Consider the following 26,110-nt stretch of genomic DNA (forward strand, 5'->3'; position numbering starts at 1 on the left):
TTTAAACGCTTATTTTAAGGATGCTAAAAAGGCAAATGCTTTTCGAGAGTGACAAACTTTTTCTAACTTTTTGTCGTAATAATAGATTGAGTTGACTCGCGTTACACGCGCGAACGCCACGAGAGGGACTGCCCAAGTGACGAGAGATAAATGGTGAGATGAAATAAGTTTTGCGTTTGATCATACAATCATAATAATTACAATCATGATAGTACATGTAAAGTTCGGAGACGAATGTTTAGTTATCCCTTGCGAAGATGGCAAAAAGTCTGTAAAATGGTTGATTACGGAAGCTGTGAAAAGATTTCGTACTTTACAAAGAACAACAAATATTCCAAATCAGCCGTGTTTATATTTGCCTAACAGAGGGGGTTTGTTATGGCCAAGTGATCCTATTGAAAGCGTATTGAAAGATAATGGATTTGCTGAAATGAAACGTAAGATTGTGTTAAATTAACCGTTTAATTCGTAGACTATGACTTGAATTCTAAACCAAAAAAATACTGAAAGTTGAAATTTAAACTCGTCTTTCCTTTGTGAACTGGCAAGTTACTGTGGTACTGTAGTAGTGTAGTTATTGCCAGCATATAGAGACACCTTGGGCTTGGGCCAGTGGTATTATGCCCTTATCCACTTAAACGGTGGATAAATTTGAATATCACTCTTGCATCTCTCATGAACGAGTCAACTTGAATATTATGTACTTTAATATGTAGTTGTAAACAGTATTTTTGTTTTAAGGTTAAAATCATTAAGTTCGCTTCTTGAATAAAAGAACTTCCTTTCTATTTTGTCTTTGATACAACCGGCCCCCATAAGGCCAGAACGACGCGATACAATATCCAGTGACGTAAACTCTGGATAATCCAAAAACACAAAACACCTTTACGCATACATTTTCAACGATTGAATATAATTCTGAAATGCTATATGTGATGTTGTAAGCAATATTGTGGTATTCATGTCGAACTATCTTTAGTTTTCTCTTTCTTTAGTCCCGCTATGCAAATTGCCACGAGTTACTATAATTATTTATTTCTTTAGAAATTGATTGTTTCACAGTCATTGAACACCAGAATATTAGCATAGTAGGACTAGGATAACACACGAGCGTGGTTATCGAGCTTTGAAAATATGCTCAATATGTTAAATTAGCTTCAACGTTTCATTGTAAGTTGACGATGTTTGGAAACCGTTTGGCATGAAAACGAAAATGAAAAAGCTCGAAAACGTTACCGTGTACTGTAGACATTGTCATTCAAGGTCAGCTAAGCTGAGAAAGTCCAACGCGAATCCAATACTGATTCTTTTTTTAACTTTTTTTATGAAAATAATTTTATTTAAGAATTATCGAGCCTTTATTTAGCACAATTAGATTTATTGATGGCCTAAAGTTTAGTTTTGACAACCCAGTATATAGACCAAGTCGCTCAAAGAATCGATAAAAATTGTTTGCGTTGCCATTGGGGTTTAATTAATAAATGTATGGTTGAATTTTTTACAAAAAATATGTTAGGAAAATGTGTAATCACTGTAATGAGATAAGCGTACTGCAACTTAATTTAATCTTTTTATCCATCCCTGCATGTGGCAAAATGAAAAACTATATCATGCTTGTGTTGGGCTGTGTCCGCTAGCTGTGACTTGCCGAGGGTCGCAACTCGCAACACGCGGACTGGATCAGACCAATGGTCAGACCATCAACGCAGACCTGCTAACCGTTGACTGGACAAATCAAATGCAGAGATATGGCACGTCGGGATAACGTAGGCATAGATATCAGTGAAGCGTAATCAGGGGTTTATATACGACTGGTCTTATTAAAATGAACGCACAGTGGACTGAATGCTTTGACCTGGGTGTGAACGTTGTCAACAAAACAGGTGACCGGACCAGATCAATTTTTGTAATGTGAACGGGCTTTACCTAGTCCTGACCAATTTTCAACTTAATAGTGAAATCTATATGACTATATAGGATCCATACAAGTAATTCTACTTGTTCCAAGTGTTTTGTCAATTTAATATCATCTGCGAGAAGGACAGTGTGAACGTGGCACATATTACCTAGAACTGTCCAAGAACCGGTCCAGGCTAGTTATCTAGGTATCTAGTGCAAGTCATTGTGATTGATGATAAACCATTTTTGTTGAGCCTTAGCATGCATATGAACCATAAATAATTTGCAGAATAAAGAAGAGAATCATGGAAACAACGCTCTTGATGTCAGTGGACAGTCAGTTACCTCATACTAACCAGTATAACCAACTGAAATTAATACACTGATACAACCCAGAGGTGAACATCCACCATTTTCTCGGGTAGTTAAATCAAAGCATTTGACTAAAAGAATCGCGCTACGATGAAAAAAACTTTGACTTCCCCTTATGATGTAAAATCGGTTTGCAAGAACGAGTTTAAACTGCACTCAAAGAAATCAGCGCACAAAAAAACGTTAGTCACTTTCAACGAGCGACAACTTGCAATTCAAATTAGGTTAAATAGAATGCTCTCGTTTGCATCGCGAATTCCCTTTTCCAGTAAGTACGACACTTTAGCTATAGAGACTACGAGTACAAGATTCGTCATTTTTGCGCCAAGCTCGGTGCTTTTCCCTACGCCATCTGACGAAACTCGTTCGGTAATTACGTCACAACTTTTTAACATCACAACGTTTTAAGTTTAGATCCATCCAGTGGCGTAGCCAGCCCGAAATTTAATCATGCTGTGCTAATATTTTGGTGTTCATTGACTGTGAAAACAATGAATTTCTAAATAATTTAATAATTCTAATGACTTGAAATTTGCATAGCATGACCAAATTGTCAAGCTGGTGTTACGCCACTGGATCCACCTTATATGAAATGGATTTCAACTTTTACTCTCACGAGCCACGTGCAAAGATGCAAAACATCCTTCTGCAACACATACATGAAAAACATCTTTTATTTTGACCAATAAATCAGTGGAAATAAGCCATAATAATAATTGGTAATAAATGTTTAGAACTTTCAGAATATCAGTTTGACACGCTTTTAGTTCGCTATACTTTTAAATGAATATGAGAGAGAGAGTATATGTTCAGAGATGTACGAAACGTGCAAAATTTGAGCAATTTTCAAACAAGTAGACAACCCATTGTTATGAGCAGAACTGATGCGCAGAAGTGACTGACTATAACCCCCACTTTTTAAGTTGTTTGTTCATTGAACATCGTCCTTTACAATCATGATAGTACATGTAAAGTTCGGGGACGAATGTTTAGTTATTCCTTGCCAAGATGGTAAAAAGTCTGTAAAATGGTTGATTACAGAAGCTGTGAAAAGATTTCGTACTTTGCAAAGAACAACAGATATTCCAAATCAGCCGTGTTTATATTTGCCTAACAGAGGTGGTTTGTTATGGCCAAGTGATCCTATTGAAAGCGTATTGAAAGATAACGGATTTGTTGAAATGAAACGTAAGATTTGTTAAATGAGGTTTGGTTTGTGTTGAATGAAGTTTGATTTGTAGACAATGCTTTCGGAATTTAAATCTAAGAACTAGAACATTGAGATCTCGTGACAAATTGACTGTTTTACACGATTTATATTGCTGTCACGTAGTCATTTCCAATAAGCCCAGGCTCTGAAAAATCTGTCTTCTGCCTCAATACATATTTAGGTTGGTACGGATAAAGTTTGGACCATCCATTTAGGTAGTCCAAATGTCATCATTCTCAATGTTATCTGTAACAAAACTCAAATCGAACATTAAAGTCAAAATACGAAATTCCCCACTTCTGTCGTCTGCCGCCATATCCTGTGACGCACATTAATTAACCGTCAATCACAGAGGCATTTTTACAACTACGAGAGCGATTTTTTCCAGCTATATTTAGTATTTTTCCGTTACAAGAAGTGTTAACAAATATAATTACTTGTTTAATATTTCTATGGAGAAATGATATTTAATTAAAATTTTCCTGAAAGGAAATATTAATGGTAATTTCATTAAAGTACCAATAAAACCAATAAAAGTAAATTTATATTCTTGTAATTTTGCATGGTGACATCAAATTATAAATTATAGCTTTTTATTGCACTGATGAAGGCCCGGGTTAACGGACCGAAAGCTTTGCAGTATTAAATACTAACGTTGTGTACCTACTACAAACTAATTTACTTTCAAAAGTAAATTAAACTAAATTTACCGAGATACGCATCACTGGACTATAGTCTTAAGAGTTGAACTACAGCTAATTCAAAAAGAGGTTGTCGTTCAACAACCTTAAACCATTAACTCTAAGCGCGCAAAGAATAACGAGAATTTCCACTCTGGCGTAATTATATAAATTCATATTCAGTTGTTTATTGCGAGGAGTGCGATTCAAACGCTTTATTATATTTTTCCAAAAGTGTCGCGGTAATACTGATACAGATTGCAATGGGCCTATGTATACACATGATTTTTTTGGAATGCAACAATTTTGGTTTTAGATATTGCCAAAGTCTGTATATGAGTGCTATACGGCGCTGATATGCCGAAGTCACATAAAATGCACGACAACTCTATATTTAGTGCCAGGTTTTACAATTTTCTAGCAAGTTATTTTCTGAGGAACTTTAATTCCCAGATTGTTTCATTTGATTGTTTTCAAAACGTGGATAATTTTTACTGCCGTATCTCATAAAGACATAATATAATAGATATGCAAAATACAGCCACACTCAAATAATATTAAAAGTATGAAAATTGACATCATTAAATTTAGAAGCTATATAGTTACAGCGTCCCATATATAGCGATGGCGATGCTCATCAGATGAAACACGCAGTATATTTGTTGCACTCAAGTTGTTTACGCTCTATACGGGAGCTCTATACGTTCGGAAGTCGATTCGTTTGTTAAACGAGAGGAGATTGCATGATATTCAAAATTCCCAGTCTTGCAAGCTAAATAGACGAATTAGGTACACACCGCTTCCTCTTCAAAAAAGGCAAATTTACAGTTAATAGCTACAGTGTGCTGCATATTTGAGGACAATCTACATGGCAAGCAAATATTACTTTATCAGGATAAAATTCGTTATCCCTATAATTACCGTATTTCCTATATAACTATTTTATATTTCACGAGTTTTACTGCAATGAAAACGTCAAGGAAAAATTGCTAAAATATATTGATATAAATAATTTTGAGTTCTGCATTTGTTTTGAGTTTCTGCAAATGTTTGATTTGTACTGTAAAATGTAAACTATAACATTTTATAAATTATATATTTTTCCTGTGTTTCTATATAGTTATAGAAACACTTGTGAGAGTTTGGGAGAATTTGAAATAACGTGGAAAAACTCGCCCTACGCGGGCTCGTTTCCTACTGATTATTTCTCGTTCTCCCAAACTCCCACGCGTGTTTCTACAACTGTATAGAAACACGGAAAATGTTTTCGATTTCCTATTATTGTATAGCCTTTTGTTGAAATAATAACATTATTTGTTCGTTTTCATTTTACAGAATCAAATGAAGAAAGAGATGAGGAAACGTATCCACCGCAGATTATGAAACTATAATTATTAAACACTTCTCTTCCGCATGAAGCAAGTTATGACCCTCCTTGCATGGTGATATGTTTGTATGGTTGAATATAGTTTCCATGCAATTGCATGAAATGTGGTGGAACAGCTGCATGTCTGCATGAAATAGACAAACGCATGACTTCTCGTCGTTTCGACCTAAAGATGTTCCTCGACTACCCTGACGAAGGCCCTTAATTCGAACCATCTAAAATTATTGGTCATCCATCATGGATTATGGATATCCACCTAAATTCACGCAGCCGGTTGTACGGATAATGTTATCCATGGGATAGTGATTTTTTCAACCATTTTAAACACGCTTGAAAAGCACTTTAAAACTATAAATCACAGATTTGGAGCTAAATATTATGAAAGATAACCACCCAATTTAAGACTACCAAGTTCATGGTTCACAGTTGTCGTATAAGAGTCTGGCCTCCCTTTGTCTGTGCGCAAAATCTTTTATCTGTCGGAAAATAATACAATGGATTCCCTATTCGTAAGACAAGTGTGAGCCAGGCCTTAATTCGGGTTATACCAAATAACGGGTGATTTTAGAGCGATTAAAAAACCACTATCTGGTGGATAGCGCTATCCAGCTTTTGTACAACCGGCCCCTGACGAATATAAAATGAAAAGTCTTGATATTAAACTCCTTTACGATGAAATACCTACAGACCAGGAAGTAAAGTTCAACGCGGTGTTCACACACCATCAACGGTAAAATGACATTTTTAAGTGTTTTGTTGAAGTTTCGACCGCGGCGGCTAAACCTTTTTATACTGATATCCGTGTAAATACATGCAGGTATTGTTGGATGGAAGTAGTTTAACAACAGAATTACTTGCCAAACTTGGAACTGCGTGTTGCAAAATACAGGTGAAAAAGTACAAATATTAATTTTTCAAAAGTTTTATTACTACAATAGTCTATACATTACTAAATGAATGAAGATTTTCTTTGATATCATTCTTGAATTTTTTGGACTTCTTGAAGATATCAGACGACGCCAGGCGACGCGTCAAAGAAGGAAGAGATCTTGTTGAAAGCATTGTCAGTGAAGGCAGAGGTATGAAACTTCTGATTTCATCATTTACAGGTTTTATTAGCAAATATTTGGCGGGAAAATCTTGTATTTGGTTTCCAGTCAGAAGTACTTATTCAGTTAAAAGGGATTATAATTTATAATCGAGATCATTTTACAGTTGTTTATGGAATTAACACTGGATTTGGAAGCTTTAAACAAAAAGTTATACCAGCTGATAAACTTGGGTATGTTTAAAATGAAAAATCAAATTACCATAGCTATATAGCGTCAGTTTTGACAGTAATGTTTTTGTTAGCGCCATATTTCACCTTGACTCTAACAATCCTCTTACCGCCGTCCGTTGCTTACCATTGTAGAGAACTTCAAGAAAATTTAATAAGATCTCATGCCGCAGGTCTGTACCATATTGAACTAAACAAAATATATTTTTGATTGTGGTTGTACTACACGAATAAAAACAGTAAACATGGCAATGTCATTCATATTCTTGTCGATGTATAACTAGTTTCATTATGAAATTCCTCCAACGAATGTACAGTTTTGCATTGTCAATTGCAGTTGTCTCGTGTAACACCGCTTCCATTATACACTTGTATACTCACATGGGGACATATTCATCATCATATAGGGGTTGGGAACTCACTTACTCTAGAACAAATCAGAATGGTTATGGCTCTTCGTATTAATGTCTTAGCAAAAGGTCATAGGTGAGTTCACGAGTCTTTCTTCTAATTTGTATCAACCTGAGATGTGTAGTGTGAAGTTTTGTAGTAACATTTATTGGTATTTGCGAGACAGTTCATGATACCTAATGTATACTAATTAAATATTAAATATATACTATACCTACCTACCTATAGTGGCATTTCCCTGGAGAACCTGGACAAGATCGTGGAAGCTTTAAACGGTAACACTAAAATCACTTTTGCTGTTGCTGCAGCAAGATGCATTGTTTTTTAACTTTTTTATTGAAATCTTAGCTTCGTGTCTACCTTGGATTCCTGAGCAGGGAACCTTAGGAGCAAGTGGTGACCTTGCCCCGTTAGCTCACCTTGCGCTTGGCCTCATGGGAGAAGGGAAAATGTGGAGTCGTAAGAGTGGTTGGACTGATGCGAAACTGGTTGGTTTATTGTCAGATGTTAATATTATCTTATAATATAAGATGCTTGTAGGAAGAATTCTCATACCAATAAAGCTGCATACACTGTCCCATAACTCAAATCAAAGTTCGTGAAAAGAACTGTGTCCTGTGGAGTTTTAGCAATAACGAAAGGCGGCAAAGCAAACCATAAATTATATGCCCTCTCAGACCAAAACACGTCCGTGTCTCCATGAGGCCGATCTAGCTTTTTGTGGGATGACATAACGTTTACAATGCATCCCACCACCTTTAAAAAATCTTTAGAGTACTATAGTATTAAGTAATTAAGAAACAAAACTACAATTAGCACAACGGTAGATTATACTGTGGAAATAAGAGGATAAATAGATGTCGTAGTTTTAACGGTTAGGAAAAAATTTCATGAATCGGTTATGCTGGCTGTTATTTTAGGTATTGGATTCTCATGGATTAAAGCCAATAAAATTAGGACCTAAAGAGGTAATGTCATGAATAACTTCGTTCGTTGCCTGGAAGTTGAATAGGAGTTGACTAGGAGTTGCCTGGGAGTTGCCTGGGAGTTGCCTGGGAGTTGACTAGGAGTTGCCTGGAAGTTGACTAGGAGTTGCCTGGGAGTTGCCTGGGAGTTGACTAGGAGTTGCCTGGGAGTTGCCTGGAAGTTTACTAGGAGTTGACTAGGAGTTGCCTGGGAGTTGCCTGGGAGTTGACTAGGAGTTGCCTGGGAGTTGCCTGGAAGTTTACTAGGAGTTGACTAAGAGTTGCCTGGGAGTTGGCGAGGAGTTGCCTGGGAGTTGCCTGAGAGTTGACGAGGATTGCCTAGGAGTTGACGAGGAGTTGCCTGGGAGTTATACTGAATGCCATATTGTTATTGTTAGATCAGTTGTTGATCAGTTTTACTAAAATATAATAGAATTTTAATTTGACCTAACTGTACTTTTAATCAACGACTAAAATCTAACAACTTTTTATTACTACATTGGGTCCTGAAAAAGACTAGCTAAATTCCTCTTTTAGAATCTGCTGGTTTTGTAGCATGATTGGATGTAGGTTGTAGCTTATCCAGGCAGCTCAGAGGTTTATTCAATGTTAAAAAAATGCTAATTGACTCTAGGGTATAGCAATGATTAATGGTACACAGTTAATAACTGCCGTTGGAAATGAAGGTATAGTTTCACTGAAGGTATTAACGTATAGTTATAGTTATAATAGTTATCATCTTGCAAATTAATAAAAAGTTACGCCAATATCTGATCATATGAGACCTTTCATCTTAGGATGGACTAAGAACGGATATGAAATTAGAGCTATTCTGTTAATAGCTTTGTATTGTTATACGTTTACATACATTTTCCGTCGTATAAGTTTTCCTATTGTAACAAATTAACTGTTAATTTTTTAGCGTTGGTTCGCGCTATTGCAATCTCACGCCAAGCTGATATTATCGCTGCCTTATCACTGGACTGCTTGAAAGGAACTTCACGAGCGTTTGACAGTCGAATACACAATCTACGACCTCATAAAGGACAGATCACTGTCGCTCAGAGGTTGAGATCTGTGCTACATTCTGACTTCTATCCTTCTAAAATTGCTGGTGCGTACATGCACAGTGAATGGGATATTAGTTTTCCCATGAGGTAGAATCAGAGATGACTACCAGATAGCATCAGAGATGTCTACCAATAGTCAGATAGCATCAGAGATGTCTACCAATAGTCAAATAGCATCAGAGATGTCTACCAATAGTCAGATAGAATCAGAGATGACTACCGATAGTGAGATATAGAATCAGAGATGACTACCAATAGTCAGATAGAATCAGAGATGTCTACCAGATAACTAGTAGAATGACTACCAATAGTCAGATAGAATCAGAGATGACTACCGATAGTCAGATAAAATCAAAATTGACTATCTTCATGCACTTTCATGCATCAAGTCTACTTGGTACATCTAACTGCTAAGCGAGCCACGCATTCCCCAATTTGGAGCTAGTTGAATAGCGTTTCTGGCCGTGTAACTTAAGCATTTCTGGCCAGTAACGGAATTAAATGAGAACTTTACTGATCAGAGGTGCTGCTTTCCTTCGCATCGTTGAAAGTTCCATTCCTGATCAACTTGCCCTCCATTTTAGAAAGTCATCGTTTTTGTGACAAAGTCCAAGATGCGTATACTTTGCGATGTTGTCCGCAGGTATTAGAATAATGCATGTGACATGTAATAATTTTATGATGAAACGAAATTCCTGAAGAATATACAATATCTTCATCCATATCTTCATAGGTCCACGGTATTGTTTTGGATACGATAGAATTTGTCAAGGGGATCCTAACAACTGAGATGAACAGTGCTACAGACAATCCCGTATCTTTTGCTAATATTATGAAGATACACGTAACAATCACACTGATCCTTATTCTTTCACCAATCCTTGACTTAATGTTAGATGATTTTTGCTGAATCAGGTGAATCAATATCAGGCGGTAATTTTCATGGCGAGTACCCAGCCAAGGTGCAGAACATTACAGTTGCCATTTATCATCGTATTCTATCTATCACATTTAGTTGAAACCTAATTTACTCTTATAAATCAACCATTTCATTGGAAAACTAATTTAGGCCTTAGATTATCTGGCTATTGGTATCCATGAATTAGCCAACATGAGCGAACGTCGTATTGAAAGACTCGTAAACCCAGGTATGAAATGTAGTGTGGCAACTCCTTCAGAAATGGGGTTTAGAGTTGTTCATATAAACCCGGTTACCGAGATTTAACGAAGCGTAAAATGGACTTCAACTGGTATTGAAATGAATAGATAACATGATTCCTGTAGTCACGTTGTCATCCTAACCAGTGGCGTTGCGTCTCGTCGTGTTCACCACACAGACCGTAAAAACAATCAATTTTAATACCTCAAAATCATATCGCGTTTCGTTAAATCTCTGTAAACCGGGCTCATGTAAAGTTCTAACCCAAAGGCTTTTTTAAAAGCATTATGATAGAGGCCTTGTAGGGTCGAAACGTGGATTAGATAAGTTGTTTTGTATGTTTTAGGTAATTGCTGAACCTCATTTGATGGTTCTAATAATTACCTTGACAAGATTACTACTTTTTGTCTCATCTTGATCTCTTAAGCTTACAGCGGTTTGAAGTATCCATTTCTTGTCGAAGATGGTGGGCTTAATTCAGGTAGTTAACACATTTTACACGAGATTTAACTCTACTCAATCAGGGCCGTAGCTAGACCGCTTAATTGGGGGGAGGGGGGTATCTTCATATATTCATGTTTTTATACTGTAGGTACAATAGCTTAGAAAAGAAATCAGTCGGGCATATAGGACGAATATATGAATATACGCCCCCTCTCCCCCAATTAAGCTTCTAGCTACGGCTCTGTACTCAATTTTAATTTGCCGTTGTGAAAAGCACATAAACAAAACTTTACTTATTTTATTCAGGTTATATGGTTGCACACTACACTGCTGCTGCTCTCGGTAATTTTTCCTTCTTGTTTTTGGGAGGGAACTTATATTCTTTTCTCTTGATACAATAAAGCCTTTTGTCATTTCAAAATGTCAGACTCATAGAAAGCTTGCTCGTCTGTAATGTAATGTAATGCATGGCCCTTCTTACGTTTTGGTTTGTTAAATTGGAAATCAATTTCTAATATTCAGTTACGGAGAACCGTGTTTGTAGACCTCAAAAGTAGCGAATTTTATAAATTCTGTAACATATGATAATTTTTACTGCTTAGTATCAGAAAACAAAGTTCTATGTCATCCATCGTCCGTCGATTCACTTCCTACGTCAGCAGGAACCGAAGATCACGTGTCCATGGGTGGATTTTCAGCGCGAAAAGCAGTTAAGGTCGTGGAGAATGTTGAGAGAGGTACTTTTTTATACTACTTGAATGAGGTTTAGTAAAACTCTTTTCAAACACGAATTTAATGTTTCCAACTTAGGATTGACGATAAACGATATTTTTTTCACCATCATTTATTTGAAAGAGTCTGTTGAGTCTGGGTGTTGTCATGTTGCGGTTCGGTTCTACCTGTCTCAGTATTTTTTTATTCTGAGGAAAAGGCACACCTAAAATGCGCCCTCGGCTGGCATTTAGGTAGTTAATTACCCTACATGCCTTCTAAAATCTCTGTGATATGAATTCTTTGATATTTTTCTTCGACAAGTTCTCGCCATCGAACTATTGGCAGCCTGTCAGGCGATGGAATTTTTACGACCTCTGACATCGACAGAACCGTTAGAAGCTGTTCATGCTTTGGTTCGATCTCATGTCAGGCAAGTCAGTTGACGTATTTTGTGTTTTTTCGTAATATTTTTACTCACAGTTTTATGATTAACGCACAGACCTTGGGATAGAGACAGAGTAATGGCGCCTGAAATTGATAAAGTTACAGAACTTTTAAGATCCGAAAAGGTAAAAAAAATTATTGCTTTACAACGACAAAGAATAGGGTTTATGGTGAAGTTCAGTTTTCGTCAATTCGAAACAGTGAGAAAGTTTCGTAGATGCGATAATTGGAGGGACGGCATATTCATATATTTGCAGTAGCAGCTATTTAAAGATACTTGTTTTATCATTTCCTTATTATGTATTAACTACTTCTGTTACCATTCATCAAGGTATGGGAGGTGGTTTCTCCATTCATCGACAGCTACATGGCAGCGTCTTCAGTAACAGATCTGGAAATTCGTCCTCCCTCGCCAACTGCTTGTAATATCGCCAGCCAAGTTGGTGACTGTTCCGGAACACACGCTGGGGAATAATTTTTTTTGCCGATCGAACTCGTGTTTGAGTCGTGAAGAGAAAATGAAATAATGAATTTTTAACCTATTTATGACAAATGTTTTCCACCTCAAAATAATTATAGGAAATGTTCTTAAACGCTTTGGTGTAGCGCGCAGTCTCGCAGATCAACCAGCAGTTACTGCAGCGAGTTGTATTCATTTTGTACAAAAGTGAGTTTTTTAAAGATGTAGTTTGAAGCACTGATAAAGTTGAACTGTTTCTGCTCTAATCTACTCTAAAAATTTATTAAATCAGGTAAAGTTTAATTTACAAGACATTTTTTCTTGTTTTTAATTTGAGGTATGAAACATTTGAAGAATGTATTGTTCTGTATTTCCTAATATTTATAGCTTTAGTTATTAATTTTGTTTTAACTAAACCATAGTACATTTTCATTATGATTTGTTTATTACTCCGGCGTCAGCGACGGAGTTGAAAATTCGCCTCGGTTTTGTTTTGTTTTTGTTTTTTTTTTTTTATTTTTTTTTTTATTATTTTTCGTCGTCGCAAGTGTGTAATGGCGCGAAACATTCTAGTATTTAAATGTGTATGTGATTGGATTTATCTATGTCCCAGTCTTATCTCCCAAGAGTTGTGGTGTACAGCTTTGGCTAATTTTCCGATGCGCGATTCGATTTCGCTCGCATGATACGGCAATTCCTCCAAGAGGAACAAATAAACCGTTCTTTTCATGCTTTTCGATTAAGTTTAGACTGAATTGGGGTAAGAATATATTTAATACGTGTAGATTCTGGTCCTATTTTAGTAATATCGCTGCTATTTCGCCGTTTAACAAGATGATGTGGTCGTGTATGGGCGCTTTGACTCGTCGTAGTTTGCACAGGATTGAAGATTTAATATAACTATATAAGCGCGAATTCCAAAGGCAAAGTGTAAGACAAAGCGAATGTATTATACCATTTATTTACATTCTTGAACGATTTAACTTTTATACTTTTTAAAGTACGATGTGCTTCTGAATTTCGCGATCGAACATTTAGGTTCGCAAGGCATCTAAATGCGAATATGAACTGTATTGTTTATGTTCAGAAGCTCTATATTGAAAACTGGCACGTGCGCCGGAGTTAACGCCAGAACAGGCGTCTTGTTTAAATATGAATTTATTTACAGTTTTCAAACAGAATAAAAATAAATGTCACTGTGAGAGATTCTTGAAGCTTGGATTTGGTGTGTAACCAATATTTTCATCCCAACCTTTACGACATGTTTTTACAATCCAGGCATGTTCATCATCATCTAGAAATACATATAGCAAGCATTCAATTTCATTGAATCTTAATGGTTTGGATATATTTATAAGTGATGCTCTGAAATTACCTGCATTACGTAAGAATCTATTCTGATAATCCAATACAACTCGTGTAGCGGGATTATAAAATCCATCACCACAATCGTAACAGCCCTCTGGAATTTGGCGAGGGGGAACACCGTTTGTAAGTTGAGAACGACCTAAAGATAGAGTTTATAATTTATAAAATTACATAATTATACTAGCTAATATGTCATATTTGCATGGTTTTTGCAATGTCAATGACTGCTTAGTGCTTATTCTTTGGTGCAAAGATTGTTCAAAGATTTATTGACCTGCAGGTTTTAGACCATTACAAATTTCAGTATATAATCTTCTGTCGTAACCATCGCAGTATTTCCAATCTGTTGGCTCGTATTTTAGTCCATCTGCAAATGTAAATTGACCCTATAGGAGATTTAAAAATAGGCAAACATTAAATTTGGCTTTATTGCCAATGTATTCTTCATGACGTACTACCTCAATTGCTATGCCATTTTCCCATGTCCCAACGTACTTGCTACCATTATCAAATAATAGTGTCCCAGAGCCATGAAACCTGCAAATTGTATCAGAAATATATTATGTTTATGCTTCAGAGGTTCAACTCCCTTGAAAAACTAACTTGAATCTAACTCTATTCCTGTATGATCTTAGCATGTAAAAACTTGTAAAAATAAACAAGACAGCAAAATAAAATGGAAAAGAAAACAATGGCAGATTTGTAGTTAGCGCAATATAAATTAAAATAACATTTCCTCACATCCCATCATTTATCTCCCCAACGTATTTTGATCCCAGAGCTTCTGGAAGTGTGTATTCGGGTCCTACTAATAACCGACAACAACCGACAACAAGCTAAAATTATTGACAGAAAGCTTATAATCATCAATAACGATGTAATAGACGCTAATATTGAAAGTTCTTCGACTTTATTTTTACAATAACAGTAATAATATTACGAATTTCGGGCCCGTCTTGTTGGCTTTTGCAACGAGAGGGACTGCCTAAGTGATGAGATAAATGGTGAGATGAAATAAGTTTTGCGTTTGATTATAATAATAACAATCATGATAGTACATGTAAAGTTCGGGGACGAATGTTTAGTTATCCCTTGCCAAGATGGCAAAGAGTCTGTAAAATGGTTAATTACAGAAGCTGTGAAAAGATTTCGTACTTTACAAAGAACAACAGATATTCCAAATCAGCCGTGTTTATATTTGCCCAACAGAGGTGGTTTGTTATGGCCAAGTGATACTATTGAAAGCGTATTGAAAGATAATGGATTTGCTGAAATGAAACGTAAGATTGTGTTAAATTAACCGTTTAATTCGTAGACTATATATGACTTGAATTCTAAACCAAACAAATACTGAAAGTTAAAATTTTAACTCGTCTCTCCTTTGTCGGAACTGGCAAGTTGCTGTAGTTACGTAGTAGTGTAGTTATTGCCAGCATATAGTGATCCTACACGGCCAAAAATTGATCAGGTTGTCGCATCAGGAGTGAACAATGTTGTGCTGCACCCTGTGAACAGTATTGTTGACAATGTTGTTGAAGCTTGTTGAACTATCAATGCTGTTGCAACTTGTTACAACAACATTGCATCAACATTGATGATGATGAAACAATCAATTTCTAAAGAAATAAATAATTATAGTAACTCGTGACAATTTGCATAGCGGGACTAAACCAGTCGTTGTCAGGGCATCGTTTACGGTTAGCCTCAAAAGAAAGAAAAAACTAAAGATTTTCGACATGAATACCACAATATTGCTTACAACATCACATATAGCATTTCAGAATTATATTCAATCGTTGAAAAATATATGCGTGAAGGTGTTTTGTGTTTTGGGGTTATCCAGAGTTACGTCACTGGATATTGTATCGCGTCGTTCTGGCCTTGTGGGGGCCGGTTGTATCAAAATAGAAAGGAAGTTCCTTTATTCAAGGAGCGAACTTAATGATTTTAACCTTAAAACAAAAAGACTGTTTACAACTACATATTAAAGTACATAATAATATTCAAGTTGACTCGTTCATGAGAGATACAAGGGTGATATTTAAATTTATCCACCGTTTAAGTGGATAAGGGCATAATACCACTGACCAAGCTTATACACGCGTAAAAATCATCATGTTGATGCAAGTTGTTAAAAACAGGAGTGAACAATGTTGTGCTGCACCCTCTGAACAGTATTGTTAACAGTGGTGTTGCAACTTGTTACAACAACATTGCATCGTGATTGCAACAACATTGATGATTCAACAAGCTTCATGCAACAACATGGTTAACAATACTGTTCCCAGGGTGCAGCACAGCATTGTTCACTCCTGATGCGACAACCTGATCAATTTTTCGCCCTGTACGATAACACACGAGCGTGGTTATCGAGCTTTAACGCCTTGAAAATATGCTCAATATGTTAAATTAGCTTCAACGTTTCATTGTAACTTGACGATGTTTAGAAACCGTTTGGCATGAAAACGAAAATGGAAAAGCTCGAAAACGTTACCGTGTCGACATTGTCATAGTCTCAGACTGAAAACAAGGTCAGCCAAGCTGAGGCAGTCCAACGCGAATCCAATAATTCTTCTTTTTTAATGAAAATGAATCTTTTTTAAAAATCATCGAGCCTTTATTAAGCACAATTGGATTTATTGATAGCCTAAAGTTTAGTTTTGACAACCCAGTAGACCGAGTCGATCAAAGAATCGATAAAAATTGTTTGCGTTGCCATTGGCGTTTAATAAACGTATGGTTGAATTTCTACAAAAAATATATTAGCAAAATCACAAGGTGTAATCACTGTAATGAGATAAGCGTATATTGCTACTTAATTTAATCTTTTTATCCATCCCTGCATGTGGCAAAATGAAAAACTATATCATGCTTGTGTTGGGCTGTGTCCATTGTGACTTGCCTTGAGTCGCAAAACGCTGACTGGATCACACCATTAAAGCCCATTTTCCACTAGGCCAATATATTCGCGCGACGCGAAGCGATATCTGAAATCCAGTGATGTGATTGACTTGCGAAAAAATTCGCCCCGAAAAAGTAGAATCGCCTCCTACTTTTTATCTGTTCCCGCGAACAAAATCAACAAATTCGCCTAGTGGAGAACGCGCTTAACGCGGACCTGGAGTGTGGAGTGGATTAGACGCATTAACATCGGGTAGTGTCGTAGCTCCTCGCAAAAATGATTTTCATTGTCTGAACTTTACAATACATTTTTGTTTTAACCAATAGCATAGCTTCGTTTTTTAGAAAGCATAGAAAAGCATTATCCAATAGACCTTTCTTATAATGACGTCAAACGCGGAAAGTGTGATATTACATGAAATTTGATTGGCTCCACAAAACTATCGAGCCAATCAAACTTGAGCGAGAGCTGCGAAACGCCCTTAACATACGCAGAAGCGACTGTAACCTCCCATTTTAAGTTCAGTGTTTGTTCATCGAACATCGTCCTTTGCAATCATGATAGTACATGTGAAGTTCGGGGACGAATGTTTAGTTATTCCTTGCGAAGATGGTAAAAAGTCTGTAGAATGGTTAATTACAGAAGCTGTAAAAAGATTTCGTACTTTACAAAGAACAACAGATATTCCAAATCAGCCGTGTTTATATTTGCCTAACAGAGGTGGTTTGTTATGGCCAAGTGATCTTATTGAAAGCGTATTGAAAGATAACGGATTTGTTGAAATGAAACGTAAGATTGTGTTAAATGAGGTTTGGTTTGTGTTGAATGAAGTTTGATTTGTAGACAATGCGTGCTTTTGGAAATCAAATCTAAGAACTAGTCAACTAGAACATTGAGATCTCGTGACAAATTGATTGTTTTACACGATTTATATTGCTGTCATGTAGTCATTTCCAATAAGCCCTGGCCCTCTGAAAAATCTGTCTTTTGCCTCAATACATATTTAGGTTGGTACGGATGAAGTTTGGACCATCCATTTAGGTAGTCCAAATGTCATCATTCTCAATGTTATCTGTAACAAAACTAAAATTGAACAATTAAGTCAAAATACGAAATTCCCCACTTCTGTCGTGTGCCGCCACTTCCTGCAACGCACATTAATTAACCGTCAATCACAGAGTCATTTCACAACTACGAGAATGATTCTGTCGTTTTACTACTACTACCACTATCACCAGAAGAGCGTGTTGGTCTAAGCTATATTCAATTTTTTTTTCCGTTACGAGAAGTGCGCTGGAGTGAAGCAAGAAGATTCGTAGATTCATGGATTGTTCTAGAACTACATTGTTTAATATTTCTATGGAGAACTGATATTTAATTTAATTTTTAATTCCACCACGTAATTATAAATTCATATTCAGTTGTTAAGTAATTGTGAGGATTGCGATTTAAACGTTTTATTATATTTTTCCAAAAGAGCCGCGGTAATGCATATTTTACAATTTTCTGGGAACTTGTGTACGGAAATACATACTGAAAGCAAATCACTATTACGCGAATGAGCTTTCTTAACTGTGGGTTGAAAGGTTTACATGCAGACTGTCTCAAAACAATCGAGTGACTTTTAATATGTTTTGTTTGTGGAAAAACAATTCTAATTCTCTGTGGAAAGCAATTCGAATTCCATGCACCGTTGGAAATTGAATGAAGATTACCATTGACCCAGAAATACGCATTACGCCATTGGGCTAATAATAAATTCAAATTTGCGCCGTTTTGCATTCAACTGGGGAAGTTTGATTTTGATCGCTATATTAATTTTTATTCTGAAATCATTCAAAATATAAATATATCATTGGAAAGCTAAATAACCGGCTCTTTGATACTATCAAAACCACAAAAAAAAAATTTATTTAATGCGATCAAGTCTGTTAATTCCCACATTGTTTCAGTTGATTGTTTCAAATCTGATTTCCCAAACTCCTCCATGCGTGTTTCTACAACTGTATAGAAGCACGGAAAATGTTTTCGATTTCCTATAATTGTATAGTCTTTTGTTGAAATAACAACATTATTTGTTTGCTTTCATTTTACATGCAGAATCAAATGAAGAAAGAGACGAGGAAACGTATCCACCGCAGATTATGAAACTATAATTATTAAACACTTCTCTTCGGCATGGTGCAAGTTATGACCCCCGGCTCCTTGCATGGTGATATGTTTGTATGGTTGAATATAGTTTCCAATTGCATGAAATGTGGTATAACAGCTGTCTGCATGAAATAGACAAACGCATGACTTCTCGTCGTTTCCACGTTTTGATATTAAACTCCTTTACGATGAAATACCTACAGACCAGGAAGTAAAGTTCAACGCGGTGTTCACACACCATCAACGGTAAAATGACATTTTTAAGTGTTTTGTTGAAATTTGGACCGCGGCGGCTAAACCTTTTTATATATCCGTGTAAATACATGCAGGTATTGTTGGATGGAAGTAGTTTAACAACAGAGTTACTTGCCAAACTTGGAACTGCGTGTTGCAAAATACAGGTGAAAAAGTACAAATATTAATATTTCAAAAGTTATACTACTACAATAGACATACATTACTAAATGAATGAAGATTTTCTTTGATATTCATCTTGAATTTTTTGGACTTGAAGATATCAGACGAAGCCAGGCGACGTGTCAAAGAAGGAAGAGATCTTGTTGAAAGCATTGTCAGTGAAGGCAGAGGTTTGAAACTTGTGATGTCATCATTTACAGTAATCGTTATTTCCATTTATTTACAAATCTGGGTCGTGATTTGCCTTTAGATATTCACGTACGTAACAAATATTTTCAGATTGTCAACGGGCCCTGCTCTAGGTAGAGCTATAGAGTATAGACATTAGAAATGATAATTTAGCTAAGTATGTATAGGAGACCAGATGCGACTGCGAAATGATTTTGCTCAGCAATCACATATACTAAAACTTGTAAAGCGTGTTATATGATCGAGAATGGACAATATGTTGAATACGACGATGGGTTTTATTAGCAAATATTTGGCGGAACTGAAATCTTGTATTTGTACAACATAATTTGGTTTCCAGTCAGAAGTACATTAATAATTTTTCAGTTAAAAAGGAATATAATTTATAATCGAGATCATTTTACAGTTGTTTATGGAATTAACACTGGATTTGGAAGCTTTAAAAAAAAAGTTATCGCAGCTGATAAACTTGGGTATGTTTAAAATGAAAAATCAACTTACCATAGCTATATAGCCTCAGTTTTGACATGCAGTATGTTTTTGTTAGCGCCATATTTCACCTTGACTCTCTAACAATCCTTTTACCGTTGTTTAACATTATAGGGAACTTCAAGAAAATTTAATAAGATCTCATGCCGCAGGTCTGTAGCATATTGAACTAAACAAAATATATTTTCACAGCATACATGGCATTGTCTTTCATATTCTGGTTGATGTATAAAACTAGTTGCATAATAAAATTCCTCCAGCGAATGTACAGTTTTGCATTGTCAATGAGTCTCGTGTAACACCGCTTCCATTTACACTTGTATACTCACGTGGAGACATATTCATCATATAGGTGTTGGGAACTCACTTACTCTAGAACAAATCAGAATGGTTATGGCTCTTCGTATTAATGTCTTAGCAAAAGGTCATAGGTGAGTTCACGAGTTTTTGAGTATATTCTTCCTTTTGGTAATATTTGTAATTTGTATCGACAAGTATATAGTAGTAATGTATAATGTAGTAGTAACATTTATTGGTATTAGCGATGACAGTACTTAATATACTAATTAAATATGAAATATACACTATACCTACCTACCTACCTATAGTGGTATTTCCCTGGAGAACCTGGACAAGATCGTCGAAGCTTTTAACGGTAACACTAAAATGACTTTTGCTGTTGCTGCAGCAACATGCAGGTTTATTGTTTTTAACTTTTTTATTGAAATCTTAGCTTCGTGTCTACCTTGGATTCCTGAGCAGGGAACCGTAGGAGCAAGTGGTGACCTTGCCCCGTTAGCTCACCTTGCTCTTGGCCTCATGGGAGAAGGGAAAATGTGGAGTCGTAAGAGTGGTTGGACTGATGCGAAACTGGTTGGTTTATAGTCAGATGTTAATATTGTCTTATAATATAAGATGCTTGTAGGAAGAATTCTCATACCAATAAAGCTGCATACACTGTCCCATAACTCAAATCAAAGCTCGTGAAAAGAACTCTGCCCTGTTGAGTGTTAACAATAACGAAAGGCGGCAAAGCAAACCATAAATTATGCCCTCTCAGACTAGAACACGTCCGTGTGTCCATGAGGCCGACCTAGCTTTTTGTGGGATGACATAACGTTTACAATGCATCCCACCACCTTTAAAAAATCTTTAGAGTACTATAGTATTGAGAAACAAAAACTACAATTAGCACAACGGTAGCTTATACTGTGGAAATAAGAGGATAAATAGATGTTGTAGTTTTAACGGTTAGGAAAAAAATTTGTGAATCGGTTATGCTGGCTGTTATTTTAGGTATTGGATTCTCATGGATTAAAGCCTATAAAATTAGGACCTAAAGAGGTAATGTCATGACTAATTTTGTTCTTGGAAAAATATTGTTCGATCCTTTCTCCAAAACAAAGTAGGCGTTGACTAGGAGTTGCCTGGGAGTTGACTAGGAGTTGCTTGGGAGTTGCCTGGGCAGTGAACTCTAATAAGACTTGAACGCCTACTCTGTCGGAAGTTTGAAGTCAAGATGCCGGACACTGAAGCCTTTCTTGTAGGTATGATCGAGGCCTCCGGCGCTGAAATTTCGTAGGTCAAATGGCGGCAATTATGATTTTCCTTTGAAATTTCCGCTCCAGAGGAAATTACCTACAAGAAAGGCTTCATGATCCGCCATCTTGGCTTCACTCATTAATGAGGGAAAGTCAGAGAGTGAGCGTTCCAGTCTTATTCGAGTTCACTGTGCCTGGGAGTTATACTTGATGCCATATTGTTATTGTTAGATCAGTAGTTGATCAGTTCTACTAAAATATAGTAGAATTTTAATTTATTCTAACTTGACTTTTAATCAACGACTAAAATCTGACAACTTTTTATTACTATATTGGGGCCTGAAAAAGACTAGCTAAATTCCTCTTTTAAAATCCGCTAGTTTTGTAGCATGATTGGATGTAGGTTGTAGCTTATCCAGGCAGCTCAGAGGTTTATTCAATGTTAAAAAAGTGCTAATTGACTCTAGGGTTTAGCAATGATTAATGGTACACAGTTGATAACTGCCGTTGGAAATGAAGGTATAGTTTGTCTGAAGGTTTTAACGTTTAGTTATAATCATAGTAGTTATCATCTTGCAGGCAGATTATATTTCTATGAAACCTTTTATCTTAGGATAGACTAAGAACAGATACGAAATTAAAATATATAGCTTTGTATTGTTATACGTTATACATACATTTCCCACCGTATAAGTTTTTCTATTGTAACAAATTAACTGTTAATTTTTTAGCGTTGGTTCGCGCTATTGCCATCTCACGCCAAGCTGATATTATTGCTGCCTTATCACTGGAGTGCTTGAAAGGAACTTCACGAGCGTTTGACAGTCGAATACACAATCTACGACCTCATAAAGGACAGATCACTGTCGCTCAGAGGTTGAGATCTGTGCTACATTCTGACTTCTATCTTTCTAAAATTGCTGGTGGGTACATGCACAGTGAATGGGGTATTAGTTTTCCCATGAGATAGAATCAGAGATGACTACCAGATAGCATCAGAGATGTCTACCAATAGTCAAATAGAATCAGGTACATCTAACTGCTTAGCGGCTACGCAGCATACCTAATTTGTGAACTGGAGCTAGTTAGTTGAACAGCTTTTCTGGCCGTGTAACTTAAGCATTTCTGGCCAGTAACGGAATTAAATGAGAATTTTACTGATCAGAGGTGCTGCTTTCCTTCGCATCGTTGAAAGTTCCATTCCTGATCAACTTGCCCTCCATTTTAGAAAGTCATCGTTTTTGTGACAAAGTCCAAGATGCGTATACTTTGCGATGTTGTCCGCAGGTATCAGAATAATAATGTGATATGTAACAATTTTGTGATGAAACGAAATTCCTGAAGAATATACAATATCTTCATCCATATCTTCATAGGTCCACGGTATTGTTTTGGATACGATAGAATTTGTCAAGGGGATCCTAACAACTGAGATGAACAGTGCTACAGACAATCCCGTATCTTTTGCTAATATTATGAAGATTCACGTAACAAACACACTGATCCTTATTCTTTAACCAATCCTTGACTTAATGTTAGATTATTTTTGCTGAATCAGGTGAATCAATATCAGGCGGTAATTTTCATGGCGAGTACCCAGCCAAGGTGCAGAACATTACAGTTGCCATTTATCATCGTATTCTATTTATCACATTTAGTTGAAACCTAATTTCCTCTTATAAATTAACCATTTCATTGGAAAACTAATTTAGGCCTTAGACTATCTGGCTATTGGTATCCATGAATTAGCCAACATGAGCGAACGTCGTATTGAAAGACTCGTAAACTCAGGTATAAAAAGTAGTGTGGCAACTCCTTCAGAAATGTGGTTTAGAGCTGTTAACATGAGCCAAGTTACTGAGATTTAACGAAGCGTAAAATGGACTTTAAGGTATTGAAATGAATAAATAACATGACTCCTATAGTCACGTTGTCATCCCCCGGGTAGTGTTGCAGCTCCTCGCAAGAATGATTTTCATTGGCTGAACTTTACAATACATTTCTGTTTCAACCAATAGCATAGCTTCGTTCTTTAGAAAGCATAGAAAAGCATTATCCAATTGGACGAAAGTTTCCGAGAGCTGCGACATGTCCCTGTCATCCTAACCAGTGGCGTTGCGTCTTGTCGCGTTCACCGGTGACACAGACCGTAAACACAATCAATTTTAATACCTCAAAATCATCTCGTGCGTAATCTCTATTAACAGGGCTCATGTAAAAGGCACTTATTGTGACTGAAGTTCTAACCTAAGGGCTTTTTCAAAAGCATTATGATAGAGGCCTTGTAGGGTCGAAACGAGGATAAGTTGTTTTGTATTTTTTAGGTAATTTCTGAACCTCATTTTATGGTTTTAATAATTACCTTGACAAGATTACTACTTAATGTCTCATCTTGATCTCTTAAGCTTACAGTGGTTTGGAGTATCCATTTCTTGTCGAAGATGGTGGGCTTAATTCAGGTAGTTACCAGATTTTACACGAGATTCAACCCTACTCAATCAGGGCCGTAGCTAGACCGCTTAATTGGGGGGGAGGGTTTCATATATTCATGTTCAGTATATACCGTAGGAACAATAGCGTACAAAAGAAATCAGTCGGGCATAGGACGAATATATGAATATCCCCTCAATTAAGCTTCTATCTACGTCTCTGTACGCAACTTGCCGTTGTGAAAAACACATAAACAAAATTTTACTTTATTTTATTCAGGTTTTATGATTGCACACTGCACTGCTGCTGCTCTCGGTAATTTTTCCTTCTTGTTTGTGGGAGGGAACTTATATTCTTATATTCTCTTGATATAATTAATAAAGCCTCTTAAGTCTTACAGACGAGCAAGTTTTCTATGACAAGTTTTTATGTGACAAGTTTTAATTTTTCGTCAGTTCGTCTGTACACCCAACTTTGACAATTTTTTCTATGACAAGTGCACTTGTTCAAAATCAATTGTCAAATTGAATTTCGCTAACGTGCATGAGTCAACAAAGATAACTTGTCAAAGTAATGTGAGCACTTGTATGAGTTTCACCAGCGGACTATTGTATTTCTCAGTGGCTGAAATGTAATGCATGCCCTTCTTACGTTTTGGTTTGTTAAATTGGAAATCAATGTCTAACATTCAGTTACAGAGAACCTTGTTTGTAGAGCTCACTGCTCAGAAGTAGCGAATTTCAGTATAATTAATAATTTTTGTAACATATGATAATTTTTACTGCTTAGTGTCAGAAAACAAAGTCCTATGTCATCCATCGTCCGTCGATTCACTTCCTACGTCAGCAGGAACCGAAGATCACGTGTCCATGGGTGGATTTTCAGCGCGAAAAGCAGTTAAGGTCGTGGAGAATGTTGAGAGAGGTACTTTTTTATACAACTTGAATGAGGTTTAGTAAAACTCTTTTCAAACACGAATTTAATGTTTCCAACTTAGGATTGACGATAAGCGATATTTTTTTCACCATCATTTATTTGAAAGAGTCTGTTGAGTCTGGGTGTTGTCATGTTGCGGTTCGGTTCTACCTGTCTCAGTATTCTTTTATTCTGAGGGAAAGGCACACCTAAAATGCGCCCTCGGCTGGCATTTAGGTTGTTAATTACCCTACATGCCTTCTAAAATCTCTGTGATATGAATTCTTTGATATTCTTCTTCAACAAGTCCTCGCCATTGAACTATTGGCAGCCTGTCAAGCGATGGAATTTTTACGACCTCTGACATCGACAGAACCGTTAGAAGCTGTTCATGCCTTGGTTCGATCTCATGTCAGGCAAGTCAGTTGAGTCAGTTGATGTATTTTGTGTTTTTTCGTAATATTTTTACTCACAGTTTTATGATTAACGCGCAGACCTTGGGATAGAGACAGAGTAATGGCGCCTGAAATTGATGAAGTTACAGAACTTTTGAGATCCGAAAAGGTAAAAAAATAATTGCTTTACAACGACAAAGAATTGAGTTTATGGTGAAGTTCAGTTTTCGTCAATTCAAAACAGTGAGAAAGTTTCGTAGATGCGATAATTGGAGGGGTGCAACAGCATATTCATATATTTGCAGTAGCAGCTATTTAAAGATATTTGTTTTATCATTTCCTTATTATATACAAACTTCTTCTGTTACCATTCATCAAGGTATGGGAGGTGGTTTCTCCATTCATCGACAGCTACATGGCAGCATCTTCCGGCGTAACAGATCTGGAAATTCGTCCTCCCTCGCCAACTGCTTGTAATATCGCCAGTGAAGTTGGTGACTGTTCCGGAACACAATCTGGGGAATAAATTTTTTTGACGATCGAACTCGTGTTTGAGTCGTGAAGAGAAATTGTGAATTTTTAACCTATTTATGACAAATGTTTTCCACCTCAAAATAATTATAGGAATTGTTCTTAAACGCTTTGGTGTAGTGTAGCAACCTCGCAGATCAACCAGCAGTTACTGCAGCGATCGAGTTGTGTTCATTTTGTACAAAAGTGAGTTTTTTAAAGATGAACTGTTTCTACTCCAATCTATTCTAAGAATCTATTAAATCAGGTGAAGTTTAATTACAAGACATTTTTTTGGTTTTTAATTTG

The 26,110-nt window shown here is 36.4% G+C and overlaps 3 protein-coding genes across 4 annotated transcripts; 2 read left to right on the top strand and 1 right to left on the bottom strand.

The window, feature by feature from the left end:
* Positions 1-151: 151 nt before the first annotated feature.
* On the top strand, positions 152-12,734 carry LOC114521749 (histidine ammonia-lyase-like). Of its 2 annotated transcripts, none has more exons than XM_028542285.1 (23): positions 152-437; positions 5,497-5,524; positions 6,236-6,278; positions 6,366-6,437; positions 6,555-6,627; positions 6,764-6,830; positions 6,963-7,000; positions 7,235-7,313; positions 7,467-7,513; positions 7,587-7,726; positions 8,159-8,206; positions 8,838-8,889; positions 9,126-9,317; positions 9,858-9,916; positions 10,007-10,087; positions 10,170-10,235; positions 10,343-10,421; positions 10,860-10,913; positions 11,183-11,218; positions 11,479-11,613; positions 11,912-12,020; positions 12,090-12,159; positions 12,366-12,734. In XM_028542285.1, exons 1-23 carry the CDS (start codon positions 206-208, stop codon positions 12,507-12,509), a joined length of 1,944 nt encoding a protein of 647 aa, XP_028398086.1. In that variant the 5' UTR covers positions 152-205; the 3' UTR covers positions 12,510-12,734. The 2 variants fall into 2 exon arrangements, with proteins under 2 accessions (XP_028398086.1, XP_028398085.1); XM_028542284.1 differs by lacking the exon at positions 152-437 and adding an exon at positions 3,200-3,459.
* A 953-nt stretch (positions 12,735-13,687) lies between these two features.
* On the bottom strand, positions 13,688-14,660 carry LOC114521923 (MORN repeat-containing protein 5-like). Its single transcript, XM_028542497.1, has 5 exons — positions 14,604-14,660; positions 14,321-14,399; positions 14,137-14,248; positions 13,870-14,001; positions 13,688-13,788 (listed from the first exon to the last, which is right to left on the bottom strand). Coding segments are annotated over exons 1-5 (426 nt in total). The 5' UTR covers positions 14,606-14,660.
* A 255-nt stretch (positions 14,661-14,915) lies between these two features.
* Positions 14,916-25,817, top strand: LOC114521924 (histidine ammonia-lyase-like). Its single transcript, XM_028542498.1, has 23 exons — positions 14,916-15,142; positions 18,865-18,892; positions 19,119-19,161; positions 19,245-19,316; positions 19,430-19,502; positions 19,928-19,994; positions 20,125-20,162; positions 20,363-20,441; positions 20,619-20,665; positions 20,744-20,883; positions 21,307-21,354; positions 22,019-22,070; positions 22,283-22,474; positions 22,780-22,838; positions 22,928-23,008; positions 23,091-23,156; positions 23,264-23,342; positions 23,957-24,010; positions 24,261-24,296; positions 24,771-24,905; positions 25,204-25,312; positions 25,391-25,460; positions 25,671-25,817. The coding sequence occupies exons 1-23, from the start codon at positions 15,136-15,138 to the stop codon at positions 25,815-25,817; spliced, it is 1,722 nt and encodes a 573-aa protein (XP_028398299.1). The 5' UTR covers positions 14,916-15,135.
* The last annotated feature ends 293 nt before the right edge of the window (positions 25,818-26,110 follow it).

This window comes from Dendronephthya gigantea, unplaced genomic scaffold (assembly GCF_004324835.1).
Source record: "Dendronephthya gigantea isolate DGI-Jeju-01 unplaced genomic scaffold, DenGig_1.0 000021F, whole genome shotgun sequence".
NCBI classification, from domain to species: Eukaryota; Metazoa; Cnidaria; class Anthozoa; order Malacalcyonacea; family Nephtheidae; genus Dendronephthya; species Dendronephthya gigantea.